This window comes from Glycine max, chromosome 7 (genome assembly GCF_000004515.6).
Source record: "Glycine max cultivar Williams 82 chromosome 7, Glycine_max_v4.0, whole genome shotgun sequence".
Lineage (NCBI taxonomy): Eukaryota > Viridiplantae > Streptophyta > Magnoliopsida > Fabales > Fabaceae > Glycine > Glycine max.
This window is the reverse complement of record NC_038243.2, coordinates 19,514,471-19,539,012: the sequence shown is the minus strand read 5'-3', so window position 1 is coordinate 19,539,012 and position 24,542 is coordinate 19,514,471. Positions and strand designations below refer to the sequence as shown.

The window sequence follows — 24,542 nt, the reverse complement described above, 5'->3', positions numbered from 1 at the left end:
AAGATAAAGTAAGGGTTAAAGGGGATGTTATAAAGCATGTCCTTGTGTAATAATGCTAAAAATTGGGGGGGAAAATGTGGTACCTAAGAAGAATATAGAAGATGGTGAGGCTAGAGTTAGAGTTTTTGATGGCTTATAACACTTCCTAGGCAACAAAAGATTTACTTGCTTGCTAAAAGTAAGGAAAGAAATTCAAGAGACTTGGATTAACTTACATGCATTAAGGATGGAGAAGGTTAAGTCTTTGTTATGGAACAACATACGAAGGAAAAATGGACAAATTACTTACTTAAGTTATTTAATGAATGACTCAATTTTTTGCATTTGGATAGTCTTAATACAACAGATGAAGCCCAAAATTAAACCTTTCATTGTAGAATTTGAGAGCTTGAGGTTAAAAAACCATGGCAAATGGCAAATTCAGAGAAGGAATACGCAAATGGCAAAGTCAAAGAAGAAAAAACTCATCCCTAATTGATATTATCTATATTCATACTTTATATATATTGTTCATGTTCCTAATCTGTATTCCATCATCCACATTTAGGGTGTCCTCAAAGGCATTTAGTCCAAGGAATAGGCAAGTCAGAGAAGGGTGGATAAAATGTCATTTTCTTTCCCTAGTGAAAACGTGGAATTTATCTTAACATTTTGAACTCCTAAAATGTATAAGTCGCCAACTACAGTTCATAGTTACTTCATTTTTTGTGTCCATTGTGTGTGTTTTTTAAACTACTACAATAACAATAAAATCAGCCACATAAAATGCATGATAAAATAAAACATGAAATTCACAACAGCAAAACAAGGACAGAGGTTCAGTGGTGACTGGTCTTTCTTGGAAAAGCTACTAGCATCACACCATGGCATGGATTAAAGCTAATGTAACCCTCCAACTCATCATCAAGGTGCATGTGATGTGGGAACGTCAGCTCAGAAATTCCCATTTCATTACCTTGGCGTGACACCACCCATGATATCATGAAATTTTCCAAGTAGGAAGGGATATTGAATTTGAATGTGTTATTATACCTAATGTCATCATGAGGTCAGAAATATTTGGTTCCTAAGTATGTCTAATATGTAGCATCTTGTTAGATACTCATTATTGAGATTCCACTCATGAATTTACTTTTTACTTGCCTATCAGTTGTATATATGGCTATGATCTTTTACATGTAATTGGGTATTTCATAACATGCTAGCTATGACGAAATGTCTTAGTACATGAGGTAACCCTAATTCTCCTTGCTACACATAAATTATTTTTTATAACTGAAGTATATTATACAGAGCACAATGGTCTCTATAATCTGTCTATATATCTACAAACTAAAAACACACTTCTTATCCAACTCATGAAACTATATTTTAACCCATACATCAATTTGAGATTAAAGGGAGGGGGTACCCTTTCTTAATTCTACCACATGAAGCTTCACAATTCATTGTTAAATTCATGAGACACAACACCAATATTGACAGGCATCATCATCCCATCCAATACATACCAAACCAAATATGTGCACACAAGGAATGCAGCAAAGCAGTGAAAGTGCAGATGAATAAGTTTCATATTGTTAATCAATTGTACAAAAAAGGAGTTTAAAAAAGCTCAAACAAGGAGATAGGCACCAACGACAGGAGTGTCTCCAACCATAGTGTGACACCCTCTACTCCACACATATATGTACTAATAATAAAAAAAATAGGAATAAAGAATTAATCAAAAAATTTAAAACACATTTAAATAAAAACATTTCAAAATGGTAAAAGGCTCAAATTCATTTTTCTAACATCATAATAGAACTTATCCAAATAAATAATAAAATCATCTCGACTCAAAATAAGGTCGTCCAAAACATGATAGAAACTCATGTCATAATATAACATCTCATAATGTCACAATCCATTGTCACATATTTATGTGTATCTCACAAATTAACACATGTTCAGCTTTATACTTATACTTAATCTCAATATCAATATTATGATATCAATGCAACATGTTATCTCACAATTCATCACATATTCAATTTATGACTTACACACAATTTCAATCAGAATTTCATGATCCCTATGTAGAGATCTCGCAATTATAATCATATATGAAGAATTACAATACAATAAGCATCACAAAATAAATCCTAATTTGATCTCATAAGGATCCCTACACATGTTCATTTTAATATCAATTGCGATAAACTCATCCCTTACCTCTAAGAGGGTTCCCCTGTGTAGTCCGATAGTGATAGAGGTGTCTCTAGTAGTTCCCTAATATTCCTCAAGTTTTTTCTTTGTTTGATTTGTTAGGATTTTCAAGCGTTAGAGAAAAGAAGAAGAAATTATAGCCTCCATTTCACTATCAACGTGAGAGACTAATTTCTCTCTGCAAAAATATTATTTTGCAAATCCTAATGGTGAGAGTGTGTCGAAACGGGTTCTTAAGGTGATATCCAAATTTCACAACGATCCAACAATTAACAAGTCCAAGATTGTAGTTTTGCTAGAATAGGTTGGGATGTGTGCGAGAAAAGAGAAAGCTCAATGCAAGGAACATTTCTTCCACCACAAACATAATTTCCAAACTTCTAATGGTGAGTGTGTGTGAAAATAAGTTTCAAACCTTGTGTTCAAATTTCACGACAATCCAACGGTTAACAAGTCCGGGATTGTTATTTTACTGAAACAGGTTTGAGTGTCTGTGGGAAAAAAAGAGGATTTTGGAAAAGGAAGTAAAGAAAACGAAGTTGAGAGGAAGAGAGAGCATAGAGACATGTCGTAAATGTAAAAAGTGACCTATTATGTTTCTATTTATAACTAGGATACTTTGGACTTATTATTTACTCTATTTTTTTTGTTTTATCATTTTATATAAAGAAAATCTATTTTACTCTCTGTCAAATGAATAAATAAAAAGTATACTTTTTTTTCTAAAAATATATTTATTTTATTTACCTTAAAACTATTATTTTAATTAATAAAACTATTTCTCTTATTTATTTAATTACAAAAAACTCATTGTTTTCCTAAAAATTTATTTATTTTAAATAAAATTATTTTTAATTTATTTTATAAAAAATGAGATGTTACACATAGGGTCATAAGGGATGATGGGAGGCTAAGGGAGGAGGGGTCAAGGTACATGACGATGGCAGTGTATGACTTTCCACACCAACAACGACGCAACAATGGAGAAACCTTCCACGGCGAGGCAAGGCAAGAGACACCTACGACAGTCGGTGAGTGAGGGAGGGCATAAGTTGAGTGAGGGCATGATGGCGAGTGAGTGAATGAATGAGTGAGGGCACAAGGGTGAGTGAGTGAGTATCTATAAAATTGACTGCACAAATCACGACGGTTTTACAAAAAAAAAAAAAGTTGTGGAATACTGCATTCAACAACATTTATATAATTAACCGTCATTGAACCCATCATTCCACAACTGTTTTTCTTGAAAAATCTTATATTTACAAAATTGTCATCATCTTATATTTTAAGAAGATTTTTGGGGACCGTTGTGGAAGGTGCATCGTAAAATAATGTTGTTTAGTAGCGAATATTTAATTCAATGCTTATATTTATATTATTTTTTATTATTCCTTTCTCATATTTTCATAGCTTAAAAAACGAAAGAAAAAAAAATTCTTTTATTTTAATAATTTTTCATTATTTTTAAGTTTTTCTTATATTTTCATTGAGTTCATAGACCGGTTCATTTATTCACGGGTTTAACGAATCGAATATAGATAAGAACAAAAAAAAATCATTATATTTAACAGGTTAGACTTGTCTGGCTTGTACAAAATGTGAATTTCACTAGACGATCATTAAGTAGGCCAAATCTGTCCGTATACTTATCTCAAGTTTGATAATCATAACCTTAGATATAAGAAGGGTAAAAAAAAATTGAGGGGCTTACACATATATCAGGTGTCTGTTAGGCTGTAGGCATATATAGCAATAGTTATGAGCCTAAACCAATACTAATACATGATTGAAGTTTTAAATCCTCTTAATATGTCTTGTTTTACCAGCTAATTAAACGTGTCCCATATGTCCAAAATATTTGGGTCTGTGTTATTAGTATCTGACCATTCTATATATATTCAGCTGGATGGAGCCATTTTAACAACCATGTGCATTAACCTTTCCCAAATTAAGAGGTTGGTTAGAAAAAATTAACAGCTGCATGTACGTATATGGTGGTTAGAGGGCATGCTCAAAGTTGTAGCTAGCCATATCTAATCTAATCTCACTCCATGACATCCACATAAAAAAAAAAAGCTTTATCTCATAATTTATATTATGAACCTAAATAATCTTATTTATAGTTAACCTGTCATTATTTCAAAGAATGACAGCTGCCCTAGCAACTATTGGTTGTTAGTTGAAAATTCATCCATAAAATAAAATTTTATTAAAAGAAGGACAACGGAGTACAAGAAAAGCTGAATCTTTGAATCAAAGGAATGAAAATTTTCTCGGTAAAATTAATTTTAAAACAAAATGGAGAATATGCTAAATAACTATCCCTTTCAAGACCTCATAATTCCCAAAAGGCACGCATTTCACTTTATCCAGTTCCGTAGACTGTTTCCTCCAAAAAAAAAAAAAAAAGAAAAGAAAATTCCGTAGACGATCATATATTATTTTACACACGATCCACCGTCAGAATTCAACTGTCTTGAAAGTAAAAGACAATTAATTAAGCTATGACTATACTCTAATTCTCAAAATGTCTTGAGGGAGATTTGTTTATCCAGGGTGGTTGGATTAGGTCTTCCACTGGGTGTTATAATCGAGATTCCCCTTTCCTTTTTCATTCACTAAAATTTAAATTGTTTAGCTAAAATCAAGCTTCATTATTATTATAAACCCTCTAATATATTTTTTTAATTCTAATAGATAAAAAACATTACACTTTATTGTATCAATATTTTAAAATGTAACACCTACTGATCAATGTCTTAAATTTGAGTCTTAGTATTAGGTTAAATATTTTGAGATTTAATTTATCATTGATAATAATCTTACCTGATTCAAATAGATTGATTCTAGTAGAGAATATATACTTATGATTTTAAAAAGAATTTAAAACATATAAATATGGTTATTATTTTTCTATATAAGAATAAAATGTATATGTATTGACAATTTAATAAATTTTTTATATATAATAATTTATTGACTTATACCATAATTATATTAAATATTATACTAACAATGATTTAAGTTGATTGATAATATAAAACTTTTTACCTTAAGTTAAACTTTTCCTATAAAGCATTTAATTTCCATGAACGTCTTGTGAAAAATATATTACACTACTAACCGCTCAGAATTTATTGTTGGTGTGAATATTAAAATATAATTATCATATAAAACCAAAAAATTTATCATACATATGATTAAATATTATTTTTTCTTACAAAACATGACCAATTGTCATTAGAAGACAGTGTATTTTTTGTGCACTATCATTACATGCACTATTTTCTCTTATGTAAAACTAATTAAAGTGATGATATATATAAAAAGCGAATTTAATATTTATTTATATTCTTAAAGAATTAATTTAACATCATAATACTTCAATATATTAAGGACCAACTTAATAATGTTTTTTTTTTAATTTTCAAATTAACTTTCTAAAAAAATCATAAGAGAAAAATATCGTAACACTTTAACTAATACATTTTTTATTATTAATTAAAATTTGTTTAAAATACAAAAGTCATCAAAGCTTCAGTCTTTATTTAATCAACATTACTCATCATTTATAATTTTGAACAATTTTTTCCTCAATAAGAAAAAATATATTATGAGAAGTGTGTTATTAACACTTTTTGAATTAAAAATAATGTGTTTGGATTGATTTTGTCGTAAAAAATAATCAAATAATTTTTTTTTATGACTAAGGTAAAATATTAGATAGTTACTTTTACTCTTTCATAATATCACTATAAATTTGTAGGATAAAATTGATTCTTCTATTTTTACATCTTTTACATATTTGAAGTAAAAAGAAAAAATAACAAACATAACAAGTAATACGACAGAATTGAAATATATATAAATAAATAAGTGTTGTAAGAATATCAGGTAATTTCTAATATTATTCCATGTCCCTCCTTGATGTGACTTCGGAGAAGTACCAGCCAGCCATTGCATTGCATCATTGCATGCAACCCAAGGCAGCTAAACACAGCAAAGTTAGGTTCAGAAACCTTTTTTGCCCTTTCCATGTCAATGTCCCTATACGGTAATGCCACAGTACACTCTGCCACTGCTGAATTTCAGACAACAGTTTTGTTCAGTCCCTTCCCCAATGGATCCTCAGGTGCTTTTCACTTCCATAAAAGCAATTATTTATGTACATAAAAATATAAAAACTCCTCTTTAACATCTTATTTATTATTTTCTTTGTTTATTTTTAGTTAAATTGTATTTTTTTTTATCAAAGCTCTTATCTAGGTTAAATTACTAAGAAGGCTCTCCAACTAATTGAGAATTTTTAAACAGTCCAAAATAGTTCTTTTAATTGGTTTATTAATTATATAATTTTTTATTAAGCTTTTATTATTTTTAAATTATCATATTTCATTTTCTAACTATTTCAAGCATTCAAAATTAATCACATGCATACATTTACATAAGGATTCAATTAAAAAAATAGATTATGAATTTCTTTGAAAATTCTTAAATAGTAGAGAGATCTGCTAAATAATTTAAGCTCCTATTTGTTAACTCGTGTCTATTTAAAGAGTGTGTTTGTTTTTTCTATTTTGGACCCCTCAAACGACCGTTAAAGTTAAAGTTAAAAATTATTACTTCTCACAAAGCGGTGCTTTGAAACATGAACCAATTGAATGTAACGCATAAACCGACATGTTTTAAATAGTGTATCTTTTAAATAAAATTAAAACTTTAGTTGAGACACTATTTAGGTGCATTGTATATAAAAGTATTGGCCTGGGGAGAATTTTATCTGCTTAAATAAATTCATTTGACTTAATTTAAGTTAGAGAGTACAACATGACTTATAAATACCAAGAATTTTAAAAGAAATACTTATATATTTAATTTTTACCATTGCCATTATTGTCAGAGACTTTCTGTATTGGAAAGTTACATATTGAACTTCAATTATTCTGAGTTGATGTAGATGAATTCATTTATAAAGATATAGCCCTCTTAATACTTTTTTCTTATCACTTCCAACATGGTAGCTTCTTTGTTTTATGGATCAATTTTTGTATATACACACACGCAGTTTCAGTTTATCACCTTTTTATTTGTTTTTGCTTATGAATTTTCGTAGGGTCCATAGTGGGGCTGAGTGATTAGTGAAAGTTTGTCTGAGAGTGAGCAGAATATGCGAAACAAGAAATAGAGAGAGGTATAGCTGTTTCATTTCATGCTGCTTACACACATCTCATGTCGTTATGTGACTAAGGATTGGGTCCACAGTGCCGTAGGCCTTTCTTTCTCTCTCACACATCAATTTGCAATATTGCAATTAAAATTTCATTTATTGCTGAAAAAGCATTGAGCCAAATCTGGAATAAAGTTTGAAGAAAAAAAAAAAAAGAAACAATTAAGTAAAATTGTGTGTCCATATGTGTTGGTGTATCTGCATGACACCAAATCAGTGGAAGAGACTCACAAAACTTCTACCTCAAAATTTCTCATTTAAAACAAGGCCAACTTGGGAGAAAAATTCATATCAAGTGGCCATGATGGGGGGTTGATTCAATTTCCCATTTCTTCTTCCTCTTCAATTCCTATCTCTCTTCTCTGCTTCAAAAGTTTCTTTTTTTTTTCTTGAAAAAATTTTCCCTTTAGATTTTCTTCTCTAGTTCTCTGTAGGGTCCAAGAGAATTGAAATTCCCTTGCCTTTGAGTTTTGAGATTGGGGATAAGAATTGAAGGACTCAAACTGCATGTGGGTTTTCCAGAATTCTAATTTAGGTGTAAGGTTTCAAATCCAAGAAGGAAAAGAAACACTTTGAGAAGAAGGTCAATTAGAGGGTTTTTTTATAAGATATGGCAGCACCTTTTTCTGCAGCATCTCTTTTTGCAATCAGAGAAGAGGATCAGAATCAGATGAAGCAGCAGCAGCATTCCTCAACACCATCATCATCAACCACTCCAGCTGCACCACCCCAGAAGAAAAGAAGAAACCAACCAGGAACACCATGCAAGTATCTTAAATTTTTTGTACAAAAATGTCTAATTATCTTTGATTCATTTCCCATCAATTAAATGAATTGATTTTCTCTTCTTTTTTTTTTGTTTCATGTCTACAAACATTTTATTAGGCCACCCATTATTCTCATAATTTTTTTTTCCAATTATGTATATGTAATTCCCTATCTGGGGTGGGGGAATCCTAATTCCTAATCCTAACTTTGAAACATAAATGTGAAATGCAACATAGAAATTAATTAAAAGGGTATGTCTCAGAAACCTTTGGCTTTGTCTTCAAGCTTTCAAAAAAATTAATTGCGCTCTTTAATATATTTTTTTAATCGTGAATTTTCTAATAATTTATTGTTTGGCATTATTTAAAATATTTTTTTTTCGTTTTGGGAATGGGAACATGTGTGTATGCAGATCCAGATGCGGAGGTGATAGCACTATCTCCCAAGACCCTAATGGCAACAAACAGGTTTTTATGTGAAGTGTGCAATAAAGGGTTCCAAAGAGAGCAAAACCTACAGCTGCACAGAAGAGGACACAACTTGCCTTGGAAGCTAAAGCAAAAGACCAACAAAGAGCCAAAGAGAAAGGTTTATCTGTGTCCCGAGCCCACATGTGTTCACCATGACCCTTCAAGAGCCCTTGGAGACCTCACTGGCATTAAGAAACACTACTCTCGCAAACATGGTGAGAAGAAGTGGAAGTGTGATAAGTGCTCCAAGAAATATGCTGTTCAATCAGATTGGAAGGCACACTCCAAAACCTGTGGCACTAGAGAGTATAGATGTGACTGTGGCACCCTCTTCTCCAGGTTTGTGTAAAAACATTTCACAACTTAATTATATGACGAATTGACATTTAAAAAAATATTTGTTTTTTACTTATAGCATTATTTTTTATTGACGCAATTCTAGTTGCTAGCATGTAACAGAGAATTGGTGTCATGATCACATTGGAAGGAAGAAGTACTAGTGTTTGGTTTGATTTAGGTTTGTTTTGTCTGGGGTTAAGGCTTATTATTATTAGATTCTTCAAGTGACTATAGTGAGGAAAAGGGCTGAGATGCTTTTTTTTTTTTTTTTTCCTATTGAGTTTGGCTTCCTTCCAATTGATTCAGATTCTTTCCTCTCTTTCCCTCTCTCGTATGGTTTCCTTTGTCATCTTTTTCTTATATATATTTGGCATGGTGGCCAAGTGAAGTGAAAGTAAACATCCCCCACGTGAATAATCTCTGAGAATCAGAAAAAAGCACAAGGAAGAACAGTTTACGGCACAATAAATTATTATATGGTTGGATCAATTTCCACATAACATAATTAATTTACGAAAAAAAGAATTAATAATATATCGCATAAAGATTATATATAATAATTTCTCTTAGGGTCACCTCCTCTCTCTCTCTCTCTAACAATATTAAAATTAAAAAAAAACTTTAATATTCTCATTTTATCCAAAAATTACAGCTGGTTTTCGCACATTTAGCTATTTTTTAATTCAAACCTTCAGAATTTTATTCTTACACCTATCTATTTGTGTTTAGGAAAATAATTTCTCTCTCTTTACTTGCATACATGCATGAATGAGTGTGGGTTATGAAATGTTTTCCTTTAATTTTCCTATTCACGTGCTGTTTTGCTGTGTAGAAAGAAAGGGGCCCTAGTGCAGTGTGGTTATTGTTAGGAGGGTTTGTTCTCTTGTGAATTGGCAAGATGTGTTCAGTGCTGTGTTCTCTTGCAGGTGCTCCTTTTCATGATAACGTCAGGCCATAACAAACTCCTTCATTTCATGCTTGCACTATTTTTCCTTTCTTTTTTCCTTGACATTATCTGATGATGTTAAACTTGGTGGAGCTAGCTAGTGGTCATGCTTGGTTCAGAACTGCAGTCAAAATAAGTACAAAACGGATATTTCACAATTATGGTAGATTTGGAATTATATTAACTAAACAAAATGAACCGAAACAAATTGTATATATGTATATATTATACACAAACACACGTGTGTCTGTGTATTTATGTATATATATTTCTAGACACATTAAGAAAAATTAGAATCCGTTTGAACACAAGCCTTCAATTTGGATCTTGATTGATTGAAAACTTAACTTTGGCAGACGTTATACACATTCTCCAGTTTCATTTATTGAACATCAATTTCTTGAAATGGGGCATTTAGTTAATTTTGACAAGTCTTTTAGTCAAGTTATTTCACCTGCATCATTTATATCTAAGTTGTCTTTTTCGTAATCTTTACACATTTTCTTAATCACTTGAAGTGTCATTCACAGAATCACATTGTTCTTTTCTTTAATTAGCTACTCGTTTCACAAGTACACGCAAATTTTTGTCCTCGGGCTCATTATGAATTATTATTAGTAAGATTTTCCTTTTAAGTGATTTTGTGTTGTGTTTTGCTAGGGAGTGCCAAGTTCTCCTATAAATTTCAGGGATCTTTGACAGCACTAACAGTTTTGATAGCCAACTTTTTTGTAGGAGTGTTCTGTGAGCGGTTAATTTGATTTCATGTAGTAACTTATTAATTTATTTCTTAAGAATAAATATAGTCCAAGCCTTCTGAAAATTCCCTAGAGTTCAACTATATACATATCATTCCAACAAAACTTTTACAACTTAAATGATATTTTATACTTTAATTTTTTTTTATACCAGGCCAATTCCTGAATTGCTATTTATGGTAAAAGGGAAAGGGATATAAACTTACAATTAATTAAAGTTCCCTCTTTTCTCTCTATTTTACCATAAATGAGAGTATAGAGATAAGATATGTACAAAAAAAAATTGAGTGTGATACAAACGTTATTCCAACTCAATTATAAGAATTTGTCTGAATACATCGGCAATGAATAATGTTTTTAAATACATAACGTCATCAGTTTCTGCATTTCTCTAGTCAATCAAATGTTTCATTAAATAAATACGTATTCTCTTTTAAATGTTTTATTCAATAAATATTAATTTTTTAAATGTTTTATTAAATAAATGTGTATTTTTTAAATCTAATTTACGATGTTTTCTATGAACAACGTCAGAAAACCACAGACAATTATTTAATTAAACCTTTTTCAGCTACTGACAACCCTTTATTTGTAAATTGTAATATTTATAAGTTGGTAAAAGAAGAAAAATGGTTCTAGGGACAATTAATATGGTATGTCAATATAGTGATTTCCTATTAAGTATTTATGTGAAAATAATTTACACTACTCATCATACATATAAACATAAGTTAAAGTTTATTTTATTATCTTAAAAGAATCTGGTAAGTTACAAATTACAATATACGTAAGATGCTCAACCTAACCCTTCTTTCACCCACTTTATTTTTCCTTTAAAAGTATTCTATTGTAATATATATAGTATGAGAAAAAAATTATAGTACCTTGGAAATTTAGGAGTTTTGGTGGTGTGGCTAAACTCATTCAATTATTAGCTCAAAAAATAGTAGTACCAATAGTTTTAGATTAGTTGAATATCATAGCAACTCTATTTTTTTTTTTACGACTCTCTAATCTCTATTGTGTATTACCTAAGATATCATATCATATATATCTTAAAGGATTAAATTATTTATTTTTTTCATTGCAGAAGAGACAGTTTCATCACTCACAGAGCCTTCTGTGATGCTTTGGCACAAGAAAGTGCCAGAGATCAGCCACCAAACCTGAGCAGTGCCATTAGCAACCAACTATATGGAAACAGCAACAACATATCCTTAGGCTTATCTCAAATGGGTCCACAAATCCCTTCAATCCATGACCAAAACCATCAATCTAGTGACCTATTGCATTTTGGTGGTGCACCAAGGACTGGTCAATTTGACCACATTCTCCCACCAAACATTGCCTCATCATCACCCTTTAGACCTTCCATGCAAACCCCACCATTCTTCATGCAAGAACCAAACCAAACCTACCATGACTCAAACAAGCCATTCCAAGGACTAATACAATTATCTGACCTAAACAACAACAATGCCCCTTCTGGCTCCAACTTTTTCAACCTTCCTTTTCTATCCAACCGTGCCAACAAGAACAACAACTATTCTGAGGAACAACAACAATTCAACACGGCTGAAGAGTCCAATTTCTTCTCAGAAAGCACCATGAACATTGGCACTGATCACCAAGCAAACTCCACCACCACTGCCCCTTCTCTCTTCAGCACTAATTCCCTTCAAAACACCAACATTTCTCACATGTCCGCAACAGCACTGCTTCAAAAAGCTGCTCAAATGGGTTCAACAAGTTCAAGCAACCACAACATCATCAACAACAACACCACCAATAACAACCCTAGTGCCTCCTCTATTCTTAGAAGCTTAGCATCAAAATCTGATCAGAGGCAACTCGGTGGTGGTGCTGGAAACTATGCAACAATCTTCAACAACAGTGTTCAGGAAATGATGGACATTTCAGGGTTTGAAGCATATGATCATCATGGTGGCATGAACAAAGAACAAAAACTCGGTGTTGGAGGCTCTGATAGGCTCACAAGGGACTTTCTAGGAGTTGCGCAGCAGCAACAACAACAACAACGAGAAGGGTTTAACTTGGTGAGTTCTTTGGAATCAGAGACAAATAATAATAATGCTGCGCCGTCAGGTCAATCTTTCGGAAGTGATGGCAACTTTCAGTGAAGTACAAAAAGGTACGTCATAACATAAAAGTTTCTCACCTTTTAACAATTTATTATTGTTGTCTAATTATTAAAGCATGATTGCGCATTATATATATATATATATATATATATATATATATATATATATATATATATATATATATATATATATATATCTTAAAAATATAAGTTTAAATTAAAAAGAAAAAATGGTTCTATTATTATATTTTGATAGTTATAATTCATAAAAACAATTTTAATTTTTACATCTGCCGACTTCAGAATTACACAAGTCTTTCTACTGCAGTTAAGGTGTTTAACACGTGAAAAATAAATGAAATAACTAGATTCCCTTTCACAAGTGTTTTGTTTTTTTTTTTTGGAAAATATTCAACATATTTTCATATTTTCTTCTGTCTTATTTTTAATTTATTTTTGTCATTACAATTTATTTCTCTACTCTTTTTTTTTCCCTCTCTAGCTATCTTCTTTTCATTCCAACAATACGTATATGGTTTCTCTTCGATTTTGTATTGAATGGTTAAGTTGGTCAGAGAGAATTTAAATCCTTACTTCTCTCTTGTTTTTCTTCTCTCTCGGAGTGGTAAACAAACACTTCATGAAACTGTGAAATAATTTTTTTTTTTTTCAAAAACCAAAATGATCCTTCTTCGGCTTTTCAATTTTTTTTTTTCTTCAAAGAAAGGGGTGTGTGTGTTCTGATCCTGCCATATTGTCTTGCATGGAGTGGAGTGGACAGCGATGTGGTGCAGAACTTTGTTTCTAATAGTGTCTTCTCCTTTTCATTAATTTTTGGATATTTTAGTATATGGGTTGGCAAGTCACGAGTGTCCTTCAACCTAAATGGAGGGGCATGGCCAAACATATCAACTTTGATGCTATTATTATTCGGTCTTTTTCTTATGTGTCATTTTCTCTCTTTCCAGTCACAATTAGCTTCACAACAACGCTATGAATAAAGAAAAATCAAAATATAAAAATGAACGAATTGAAATAGTTTAAAGCTTTTACATTGTTATAAAAAATATTTATTAAAAGCCACGCGTTATTTTATTTAGTTCAAATTTATAAATGAATGAAAAATTATTTTTTTAATTAAAATATGAGTAGTTTCTGAAAATGCTCATTTAAAAAATAATTTTTTTTTCAAATCAGTAAATATAATCCCCATTTTGATTTCATAAATCTTCTGTTTTTTTTAATTAAAAAAAATACAGACTGAGTTGTAAATATTGTATATAATCTCAAACAATATTTAAAACTATACAAAATATAATTATTAACTTTTTAAACTTGAAAGATATGTTAATTTTGATCTTACTAATTAAATTTTATAAAATTCCAAGTAACTAAAATTACTTTAACAGCTTATGTATATTTGAAGTTTCGTAGAGTTATAAAATAATTCTTTTTTTGAATAATTAATTTAGTGGGTTTTAAATATTTTGATTGATAAAAAACTATAACTGATTTAAGTGAATTACAATTTTATTCTATCCATATGATTTATACAAGCAGTCTTTTTTATTTTTATTTTGCATGTAGTCTTATTTTAAAATTTCTATATTCCAGTGACTAAGGTTGTGCTGGACAAGCATGTCATGTGGTTTATAATGGATCACTTCTATATACCATTAAATTTATGTAATTCACACAGCTATGTACACTCTCTCTATTAGATTTTTTTCTCCCTCCTTTAATTTTTTCTTTTTTCTCCCTCTCTCTTTCCCTTTCCCTCCTCTCAGTCCAGTCCTCTGTTTCAGTAGCAAACGCCCTCTCTCTCCTCCCTTTCGGCAGTGACATCATGTCCCTTTCAAACCACCAAAATTTCACATCCAACAATTTCAAAATTACTTCATATCATTCATAACTCCTACGGAGAAAAATGCCAGAGAGAAGAGTGAATGTGGCAAGGGAAAAAAATGCCGCCTTCGACGGAAACGGCGAAGGGCAATTGATGAGAGGAGGTGAAGGATCCATGTAGAATGACCTATTATAACAAGATTAATCAAACAGAATAAAAATCATGATTCATTTTGGACCACTTATGATACTGATGCATGGAAGCAATGACAAGAATAATTTAATAAGAGTCATAAATGTATCTAACAACCTTAACTAAAGATTTGTAAGCAAATAGTTTATTGCATCCATAGTTTAAATATAAATAATAGTTTTGAATTAAATTTATACATAATATAATTTGAAGCGTAGTAGTGATAAGTTCTATTATGTTTTAATTTTTGGATATATAGAATATAATATAATGGGGGGTCCCAGGTGATAGAATGAGTATCGTAAGAATTTGTATTACTTGTTATCACATGTTCCGATCAAATTTGACCAGACACCCAGTTATTTATTTTCAATTAATATTTAACTCTTCGAAAAAGAAAAAGAAAATTGTACCCTCCCTCCCTGTATCTAAGAGATGGATGGACGAGACCTTTAGTGTCAGTCAAAATATTTGGTTTTATCTCATGTCATATATATATATATATATATATATCATTTCATATTTAGGTATATTTAGTATAGATCCCTTTACAAGTCTTTAATATTTATTGGCTAATTATCTTAATATGCAATATTTTTAAGTTGTTTACTATTTGTATTAAATAGTAACTTTTTTACTACCCCATAGTTTCTTTTATATTCCTTTTGTATCCATCATTTTTTTTTTTTGGTTTTTTTTTTCTCTTCCTTCCACTATTCTACACCCTTATGTAAAAAAAAATAAAAAAATTAGCCTTGACTAAGTAATAGCAATTTCTTCTCTTAAAGAAAAAGTAAAAGTAATTTCTTACTATTACTCCATGGATATGATGTTAAATATTTGTCTATCCATGTAACTCCTCTGGGCAGGTAACATTCATAAATTTTGTCAATATACTTATTACATTTGCTTTCTTATTTGATATTTTTGAAGAAAAAAATTATTTTATCTATCTGTCCTTTTAAAATTTTGAAATAGTATCAATTACTTTTTTCCTTTTTTATTGTATTAATTACTTTTTCTTAATTACACTCTTATTTAAATAAGAAAACCAATAGTAAATGACATGTCAAAATAATAAATAAAAGAGGGGAAAAAATATTTTACAAATGGCTATATCCCTGGTACCACTACAGTCAACAGTAAGCTTGATTCAATGCACTGTAAACTGTTAATTTGCTTCAATTTAATATGTTTTTGAGAGTGGGGAAACTTGGGTAAGAAACACAGCTTCGAGAAGCTTTCTTTGTTTTCTTTCTTTTTTCAGAAACCATGGAGACTAAAAATAAGGTTATGTAATGCCAACAATATCTATTCATCATCAGCAGAGTTTTTTTTTTTTTCTTTTTTTTTTAAACTTAGTGTGTTGTTATCAGACAGTACGTAGCCTATTATATGCTATAACAATTACAATTATTCGACTTTGGTTTAATTTTTGCAGGGGTATCAGCTTGTTCCATTGACTAATTTGATCATCTATTTCGGTTTTCGGGAGCAACATGGAAGCATATTGGAGTTTCTGTATAGGGCTAGCTAGTGTCAACATTTTCAAACAAATGGAAATTGACTTCCTTGCATCATCATACTGTTGAACCATAAGCAATTGGTATTAGGATTCCAAACAAAACTTGTTTCATATTTTTCATGAGTTAACTTAGTAGATTTTGTTACTAGACAATATATATATATATATATATATATATATATATATATATATATATATATATATATATATATATATATATATATATATATATATATATATATATATATATGCATCATTCTTTCTTTTAGTTAGACAAAAAAAAAAGATATTTTGGCATAACTTTATTAGATAGATTTTAAGAACAATCTCATCATTTTTTATCTATTAAAACAATTCATAATTTATAGCAAATAAGTAAAGTCTTGTTTATTCATATACAGCAACTTCATTTCACTAATATCTAGAAAGGAATCATTTCTAGCCGTACCAAGCCAAATAGGAAGCTTATGAAATCATTAGTAAAGAGGTATGGAGCATATTTGTGTCGAGCATATTTATGGAATAACTAGAATATAGGGTCGTGGCATGCATGGTTAAATAGTTTTTTTAATAATATATGAGAAAAATAAAATTTGAAATATAATTAAATAGCATATTATATTATAATATAATGTTAAATTTCATTTTCTATACTTTAGTTATATGACTGTTCTTCTTTTTTTTCTTCTTTAAATGTCAATTCATTACATATAAAAGTTAGGATGAAAAATTCAGCTGTCATTTTTTTAATAAATATCACCATCTCCGTATCTTTTTTCAATTTTTTTTTTCATGTTAGTATAAGGATCTAAAATTTTTAGGATGAAAAGTACTTATTGGGTTATAATGCTATAGTTTTTATTTTTATTTTTGTTACAAAGCTAACATTTTTAATTAATATATAGAAATATAATTCTTAAACTGATTTCAAATGTATGTAATTTTGTATTCCGTGTAAATTGTATAATTATGGTGCTGAAATGTGTACTTCATTTATTTCGATTTCAAATTAAATCATATTTCTTAATTTGGTGTGGCACTAATCAAGCTATATTCATAAATAAATTTGCATTCGATAATCAAATGTATAATCAATTTATAAATAATTTCTTGAATAAATCGATAATTTTAATTATTACCTTAAATATAAATTTGGCAATGAATTTGTGTAAAAAATTATTACATTCATATTGAGATTTTTAACCTTGGTGTCCATCACACCATTTCAAATAAAATGGCATTTTATTAGGATTAAGATTAGGCATTGATATAGTACTAGGATTTTGGATCAAATCGAAGAACTAGAAAGGTAGAAGAGAATCCCAAACAAGAAGACATTATGATATTATTGATATAGAATGAAGAATGCAAAGGATTACAAAGATATTGGGAATTTTCAAAATGTAAATGAGCAACTTGTTATATATAGCAAGTTGTTACTAACTACCTCTTAACAAACTTCTCACTCGGAAATCCTAACACAATTAACTCCCTAATGACATGTGGCACTACTAACTAACTCCCTTAGCCTCCTATTATCATCTAATCTGCAATCTAATTACAGATTACAGTAGTGATCCTGCATCAATTCCTCCCTCTCAAGCAAATCCTTGACCTCGAGGATTGAATTCTGGAAACTTTTTCTTTAGATCATAGTAAAATTCCCATGTGGCATCCTCTAATGAGCACTTTTGTCACCGCCTTGTTGCCTCTTTTTACTGTCATCCTATCGAGTATAACCTCAGGCTCCTTGTGACTTATTTCTTCATTAGTACATGGACAATTGACAGATGTTGATGCCTCCCCTATAAACTTCTTAAGTTGGGAGATATGGAACACATTATGGATCAAAGAATTAGGCAAAAGTTGAACCTTGTAAGCCACTGCACCAATCTGATCAAGAACAAGATAAGGACCATAGTATTTAGGGGCCAATTTAGCATTGCTTCTGAAAGCTACAGAGACCTATCTATAAGGATGTAGCTTTACATAAACCAAATCTCCAATCTGCAATTTTTTATCAGATCTATGCTTATCTGCTAGCTGTTTCATCTTATCCTGAGCCCTTCTCATTTGAAACTTCACCAATTTAAGCATTTCACTACTAGAAAAAAGTCGTTCAACGTCGGTCCTTGTCGGCGTTCAACAACAGTGCACGACTGTCTTTAAATGCGACGTCGTCGTAGACCTCCGGCCAATCTATGACGGTCTCTAAACACCATTTTAGAAGGACGTGATTCGTGCGACGGGGATAACTTCACGGCCGTAGTTGCAGCCTTCGAAGACGTTGTCGATGTCATTAACGACATTGAAACGTAAGCTTTTAAGGTCGGGCTATGGCGGCACCGACATAGTAATATATAGCGTTCAAGGTACCCTTTACTACGTCGTTGCACCGGCAACGACCGCCGTTGAATGCATGGCCAACTATGTCGTTGCTATTGTAAGCACCGATGTAGATTAATTTTTTTTTCTATTAAAAATGTTGATTATTGTATTACAAATTAAATATAAACGTAATTAATATAAGCTTGAAATTTATAAATTATTATTGTCAACTAATTATTATGATAAGTAAATATAATTTTTGTGCTATAAATTATGGTTTTACTTAATTTAATATTATATAAATAAGCAAGATAATGATAAATAATTATCAACCAGTATTTGAAATGTAACCTGATGAGATTAATAAATAACAATAATTAAACATAATATAATATAATAATAAATAAAGTAAAATCTACTAATAAGCTGAAAGTATATAAATTTGTGTAGTATATATTATCATTTTACTTAATTTAAATTTATATTAATCTTAAGCTACAAAATGATAAATAATGATTATGAATACAAATAGTCATTTAACAGTTGTTAAAATATTGTAACTTAATTATATTAACAATTAACAATAAACATAATTAGATTTAACAGGTAACTTATTTATATTAACAATTAACATAATTATATTTAACAGGTAACTTTTGTCTCACAACCTGAAGAAAGGTTAAGTTAATTGGTCATAATAATTTTTATCCTTAAATATTGTTTCTTTTTAAACAAAATCCAAATTGTGTCAGCACCTGCATTGTCCACAAAAAGTAAAGCTCTTCTATGTAGGGGTGGTTTCTTGTCCCCAGTTCCTAGCATTCTTTGCTTAAAGGCATGAAAATCATCCACCTGAATGGAAAAAAATTAGGTCAATATTCAACTATCAACCATGCACAAGATCAATACCCTCATCATGAATATGTTGAACTACACCTACTCGCCAAGGTCTCTGCATTTTGTTGTGACTAATTCTGTAAATTTCAAGAATAGTTCCTTTATGATAGAGATCCACACATGCATGAGATCCCCAATCAAAAATGTTTGCAGCAAGAACACCTTCAATGAGAGTAAGTAGTGTTGTTTCCTGAAAGAAATGAGGCTTTCAGATTAATAGCCAACATGATTTAAGAGAAACTAGAGTGGCATAGGGGCGCTATGAACCAAAATGCAAAAAGGATTATTGACATATTGAATTTAAACTCTGCATGGCATCAAAATGAAACTCACTGGTACATTGTCACTTCTACTGACTTTACATATATTGACTTGAAAAAGGAATAATGTATTAGTTGCATATAGAATCTCATGTACTACACGAAAAGGAACAAATATTGACTCCTCCCACCATGTTAAATCCAGAGGATTATAGTAATAGTAAGGCATACATCATCCATACTATCAAGCTCCATCAACAAATCAGGTAGGACAACAAGTGATGCCTCATTTCCCCTATGATAGATATAAACACAAATAACAAATTTAAGTGATCAAGAATAAGGACATTCTGAGGATAATAATGGTCTAGAGATGACATGAACTACATTAACATTGATAGAAGGGAAGTTCTCTTCTTTTTGTTTTAAGAGTTGAGTTGTGTATCTAAAGCTTGTATCTTTTATAATGAAGCAGCCATCAAGTATTTTTCACTAGGTGAGGCTAGCTGCATAAATCAAAAGACACCATTGGTTTCTATCTTCAACTAAACCATTTGCTAGTCCATTGAGATAAAATATAAACATAAAAAAAAAATCTAGGTAACAATGTCTACTCTAGTCATGATGATAAGCTTTTGGGTAATGAAACACAAATAACTGTTAAATTTTTTGAGAAAAGTAAATAAGAAAAATCCTAACAATAAGGGGAAAAATAATTAAGAAAATCAAGAGATGTACACATTACAGAGGTACAAGACAGCAGGATAGTGAGACCCCTAGATCAACCAAAAAAAGGATATTTAGATTTCCAAATGTTTTTATTATAGGGTTTAGGAGATTCAGATTTCCAAATGGTTGTGCCCCTGATGTTATTCCTATTGAGTACCATGGTCAAGTTTACAATTTGACCTGAGAAGAAGATTTTGATTTTGAGGTAGGTTTGTCAACAAAAGACCTCTCCCAATTAGGAGAATGAGTAAAAAAAAAAACAGAAAACTAAAGTGTAAACACAACAACAGGGTCGAGAGCCCTTATTCTGCCAGTTTTTTATAATTATAACGAAGAAATTAAAATTGAACACTATGTCCTTAGATAACCATCTCATAACAGAGTGGAACATTGCATTCTGCACCTTTCAGTGAGACAGAATAATGGCATTGCATCATATCACACAACTAGCCAACTTCTCTTTATCTAAGTAAATTGCTTTTCTGGAAGTTGCACATGTAAATAGACATATAGTGGCTTAAAAAACCAGTTACAAAAATATACATGTAAATAGACATATAGTGGCTTAATAAACTCAGGTTGAAATTGCCGTTAGTATTAATAGCATGTCTAATCAACAATAACAGCAACCTGATTTCTCGGAAGATGCAAATACAAAAATTGTTTCAACATGAAAGGCAATTGCTATTTTAACAGAACACACATGGCAACACTCTCAAACAAATATAAAAAACCTGTTTGATGTGGTTACTCATACAAACAAAAGTATATCAGATTGTCCAAGAAGGAGGTGCAAAAGTAGTTAAAAGTTTACAAATTAATGTAATTACGTGCACAACTATACCTGTGGTGGCCCTTAACCACTTAGGCCATTTTTCCATCGTATGTGGGAAGAAAAATATCTCTGTCTAACTCCAAAGTAATCCAATGCTGCCATGTGGGAATAATTATTTTGGAAGAACTGATTGTGGGATGCTAAGAAAGACAAAGTCAAATGCTAAGAAAGACATTAAACAATTACAAACATTACAATTACCATACTGCCTTCAGTATTTATGTTTACCAATTTTGGGTACTCCTTCGCTACACTTGGCATTGTCCTTTCCCCTACACATTTCTTTTAATGTTTCAATTTCCAGGCCTTATCTTACCCGAGCTTATCTACTAGAAAAAAACAAAGCCTGAATTGTACTTTGTACCCCCAATTGTTATTTTCTAAGGAATTGTGTCTTTCTTTGTATAAGAAAATGTTGGAAGCTTTTGCACAATCAATCTTTCGCTCATGCTCTCTGTATAATATTTTGCTAATTATAGATTATCTACATACCACTTTGCTAAAACAAGAATGGATGTTTATCTTGTCTTTTTCTCAGTCTTGTTTGGTTAAAGAAAACAAAAAAAAAAGATAATTATGCTTTTGGCTGGCTGGATCAATCAATTTATACCTGCTGTTGCTGCTGGGAGTGGTCACTGGTCAACCAGTTCTTCCACTACTGAGACTAAAGCAAAGGGGATCAGTTAGCTCTAGGTGACTCTGCCATCTAACCAATTGCCATTTCCACCAGTCACTGGCAAATACCAATACTCCAATTGCCACCTACATAACTCAAAATTGTGGAATTCCAATGCTTAAATTTGTACATGTTTTCTGATTGAGTAAATCATTTTCCACTATGCCTCATTCTATATGGTTTAGTTATTTCATTTGGCTATGAAGCCTAGCTGAAGAATGGGACTAAAAGACAAACAAACCTGCTTTTATATACTGCATTTAGGTAATCATCTTAAGAAACTGATATAAACCACATACCCTTGTCTTTCCATGCTTGTTTCTATTTTCAGCATATTTTAATTGGATAGCAATACTGATATTCAAATCTCCTAGAAGAAAAATGAGATCATGACTTATAGTTTTCACATGAATGAATCAGAACTAATAAATATAAAATTTGGCATTTTCTTTTAATGGGATTTGGAAATATCTAGTGTAATCCATCTACTGGGTTAAGAGTTTGACTGAAAATGAGTCAGCGTGTTTAAGTGGACTGGCCAAGGACCTGGTTTTACAACACAACCCCTAATAATGGCTTCTAACATGGTTTAATTGGAAAATCCAAAACTTAAGCCAAGCCTATAAATCTTACGCAACTAAGCAATCAACACAAAATTGGATTTAAGCATATTTGCACACAAGTACTTTGAAGCACTTAAATGTTCTACCTTGATGGTCTCTGCAGTAACTATTGTATGTTTGCGACCTCTCATAGATGAAGATAACACCTACAAAGACATAATCCTACATCCATTTTTTTCTAACAATACCAACAATGTGAAAGCTTCAACAACCATAAAATTATGAGTGAATAAAAGAATATTAGAAAACAAGAACAAATGTAAAGAATATTATGAAGCAGACTGTCAAATCTAGCAAATTACACATACAAAACGTACATGAAAATTAACCATACCTTACATTTGGCGCTACATATCCTGTAAAATAGTAAATACAACGCGTATACTTAAGTGTTTTGGAGCATACAAAAATGAAATTAAGACATTCATATTTTAATTGAAAGATAATAACCATTAAAGGAGCAACACTGTTCAACCCAACCAAAACAATTACATCAGTAAAACAAAGTTCATGTCCACATGTTATGTAATTACAACTTTGTACATTGGATGGTTCTAAGTTTCAAAAAGTAAGCTACCCATTTTTTACGTAATGTTGTGATCGCCTCCGGGTCTAGTGCCGAGCCATCACCGAACCACTACACATTGTCAAACACAAACAATTAATGAAAATGAGTTTAAATGAGTCTACATATGGCGATTTGCCGTCAATGTTTTCGGACTACAATATTTACCACACTCCAATCACTCTTCAACTCTGCGCCAATTATGTTCCACATCCAATGCATCACATAATACCCACACTCATAGCCTCCGCGTTGAATGTGAGTCTACATGAAGAATAAATTAACTATTGAATGTAGGGCTGAACATGATTAATAACATTTGAAGTTGCAAACATTGTATGTAGTTCGACTAACCTTCAGTTCAAGCCACTGGGGTCCAGTTTTAGGAACTTTCCCATCAGCAGTCGTGTTTAATTTCTTATATGCATTGCATTGGAAGATTAATATGATGTTAATATAATGTTCAGAATTGTAGCCTCCAACTTTAAAATAGGTTAAACGACTAAAAATATATTACTTAACTTGTTAATTGCAGTTTTGATATGAACATCAGGCCTTCTACGCACTAAACAAAACTAGACCACCACATTGTCTTTAGGACACAACACAACCATTTGCCAATGGGCGCTGCAATTTGCACACCAGTTATGTATTAGTAGGACAAAATGAGTTACAGCATTGCCAAAATGAATTTGACTTACTCATTCAAATAAGCTCCTATGTACAGTTGTCGTTGAGATTCCTTAAGCCATTTTTCAATATATTCTTCACATTGCCCACGTCTATCCTTTGCATTGTGTATAGATTGAGGCTCAAGGAATCCATACACCGATCGATGACCCAAGCCATTACTCCACTCATTCATATACCTAATTTGCACATGTCATAAAATAACTGAAGATCACGTAAATGTCATAGCAATATGGATTTCATAGTGACGAATGGATTTTACTTACATGGTCCAAAATTGAAGTATGGCTATGTTCAAGCATTTTTCACCTGATGTTATTTCACTGACATTAGTATACGTTAAGAACAACAATGAATTTACATTTGGAATCCCAAATTTAGTAAGATCCCACACAAACTCCACAGGCTTGTCGTAAATCTCAACAAGGGTCTTAATCAACTCATGCAAGGGGTCCTGTTTAGGAACATCATTGTTTAATTCGGCAGCATTGGCAGCTTTGTCTGGAGTGATTCCTGAATGCTATATCATGCAACAAAAGTATTCATTATAGGAATG

The 24,542-nt window shown here is 31.1% G+C and overlaps 2 protein-coding genes across 29 annotated transcripts in view; one reads left to right on the top strand and one right to left on the bottom strand.

The window, feature by feature from the left end:
- The first annotated feature begins 7,569 nt into the window (after window positions 1–7,569).
- Window positions 7,570–16,531, top strand: LOC100807789 (protein indeterminate-domain 5, chloroplastic). The gene is made up of 4 exons (XM_003530266.5): window positions 7,570–8,202; window positions 8,619–9,015; window positions 11,810–12,871; window positions 16,300–16,531. Exons 1-3 carry the CDS (start codon window positions 8,049–8,051, stop codon window positions 12,858–12,860), a joined length of 1,602 nt encoding a protein of 533 aa, XP_003530314.1. The 5' UTR covers window positions 7,570–8,048; the 3' UTR covers window positions 12,861–12,871; window positions 16,300–16,531.
- Window positions 16,532–19,412: 2,881 nt separating this feature from the next.
- LOC100807255 (uncharacterized) overlaps window positions 19,413–24,542 on the bottom strand; it is a 28,926-nt gene continuing 23,796 nt past the window's right edge. For 8 of the 28 annotated variants that reach the window (XM_041017115.1, XM_041017095.1, XM_041017094.1 and 5 more), the window contains 8 exons: window positions 24,253–24,506; window positions 23,998–24,165; window positions 23,651–23,923; window positions 23,465–23,560; window positions 22,818–23,368; window positions 21,442–22,194; window positions 19,652–19,798; window positions 19,413–19,563 (listed from right to left, as the gene is read on the bottom strand). In XM_041017115.1, coding sequence (XP_040873049.1) covers window positions 23,872–23,923; window positions 23,998–24,165; window positions 24,253–24,506 — 474 coding nt within the window. In that variant the 3' untranslated portion in view covers window positions 19,413–19,563; window positions 19,652–19,798; window positions 21,442–22,194; ... (1 more) ...; window positions 23,465–23,560; window positions 23,651–23,871. The remainder of the gene's footprint in view (window positions 19,564–19,651; window positions 19,799–21,441; window positions 22,195–22,817; window positions 23,369–23,464; window positions 23,561–23,650; window positions 23,924–23,997; window positions 24,166–24,252; window positions 24,507–24,542) is intronic. The other 20 variants (XM_014778049.3, XM_041017116.1, XM_014778038.2 and 17 more) reach the window with 20 other exon arrangements.

What these genes read in the sequence shown, in the direction of transcription:
- LOC100807789 (XM_003530266.5), top strand. Translation starts at nt 8,049, where the DNA reads ATGGCAGCACCTTTTTCTGCAGCATCTCTTTTTGCAATCAGAGAAGAG. An exon ending in AAACCAACCAGGAACACCAT is followed by an intron (nt 8,203 to 8,618) that starts GCAAGTATCTTA and finishes GTGTGTATGCAG; the next exon opens with ATCCAGATGCGGAGGTGATA. An exon ending in TGTGGCACCCTCTTCTCCAG is followed by an intron (nt 9,016 to 11,809) that starts GTTTGTGTAAAA and finishes TTTTCATTGCAG; the next exon opens with AAGAGACAGTTTCATCACTC.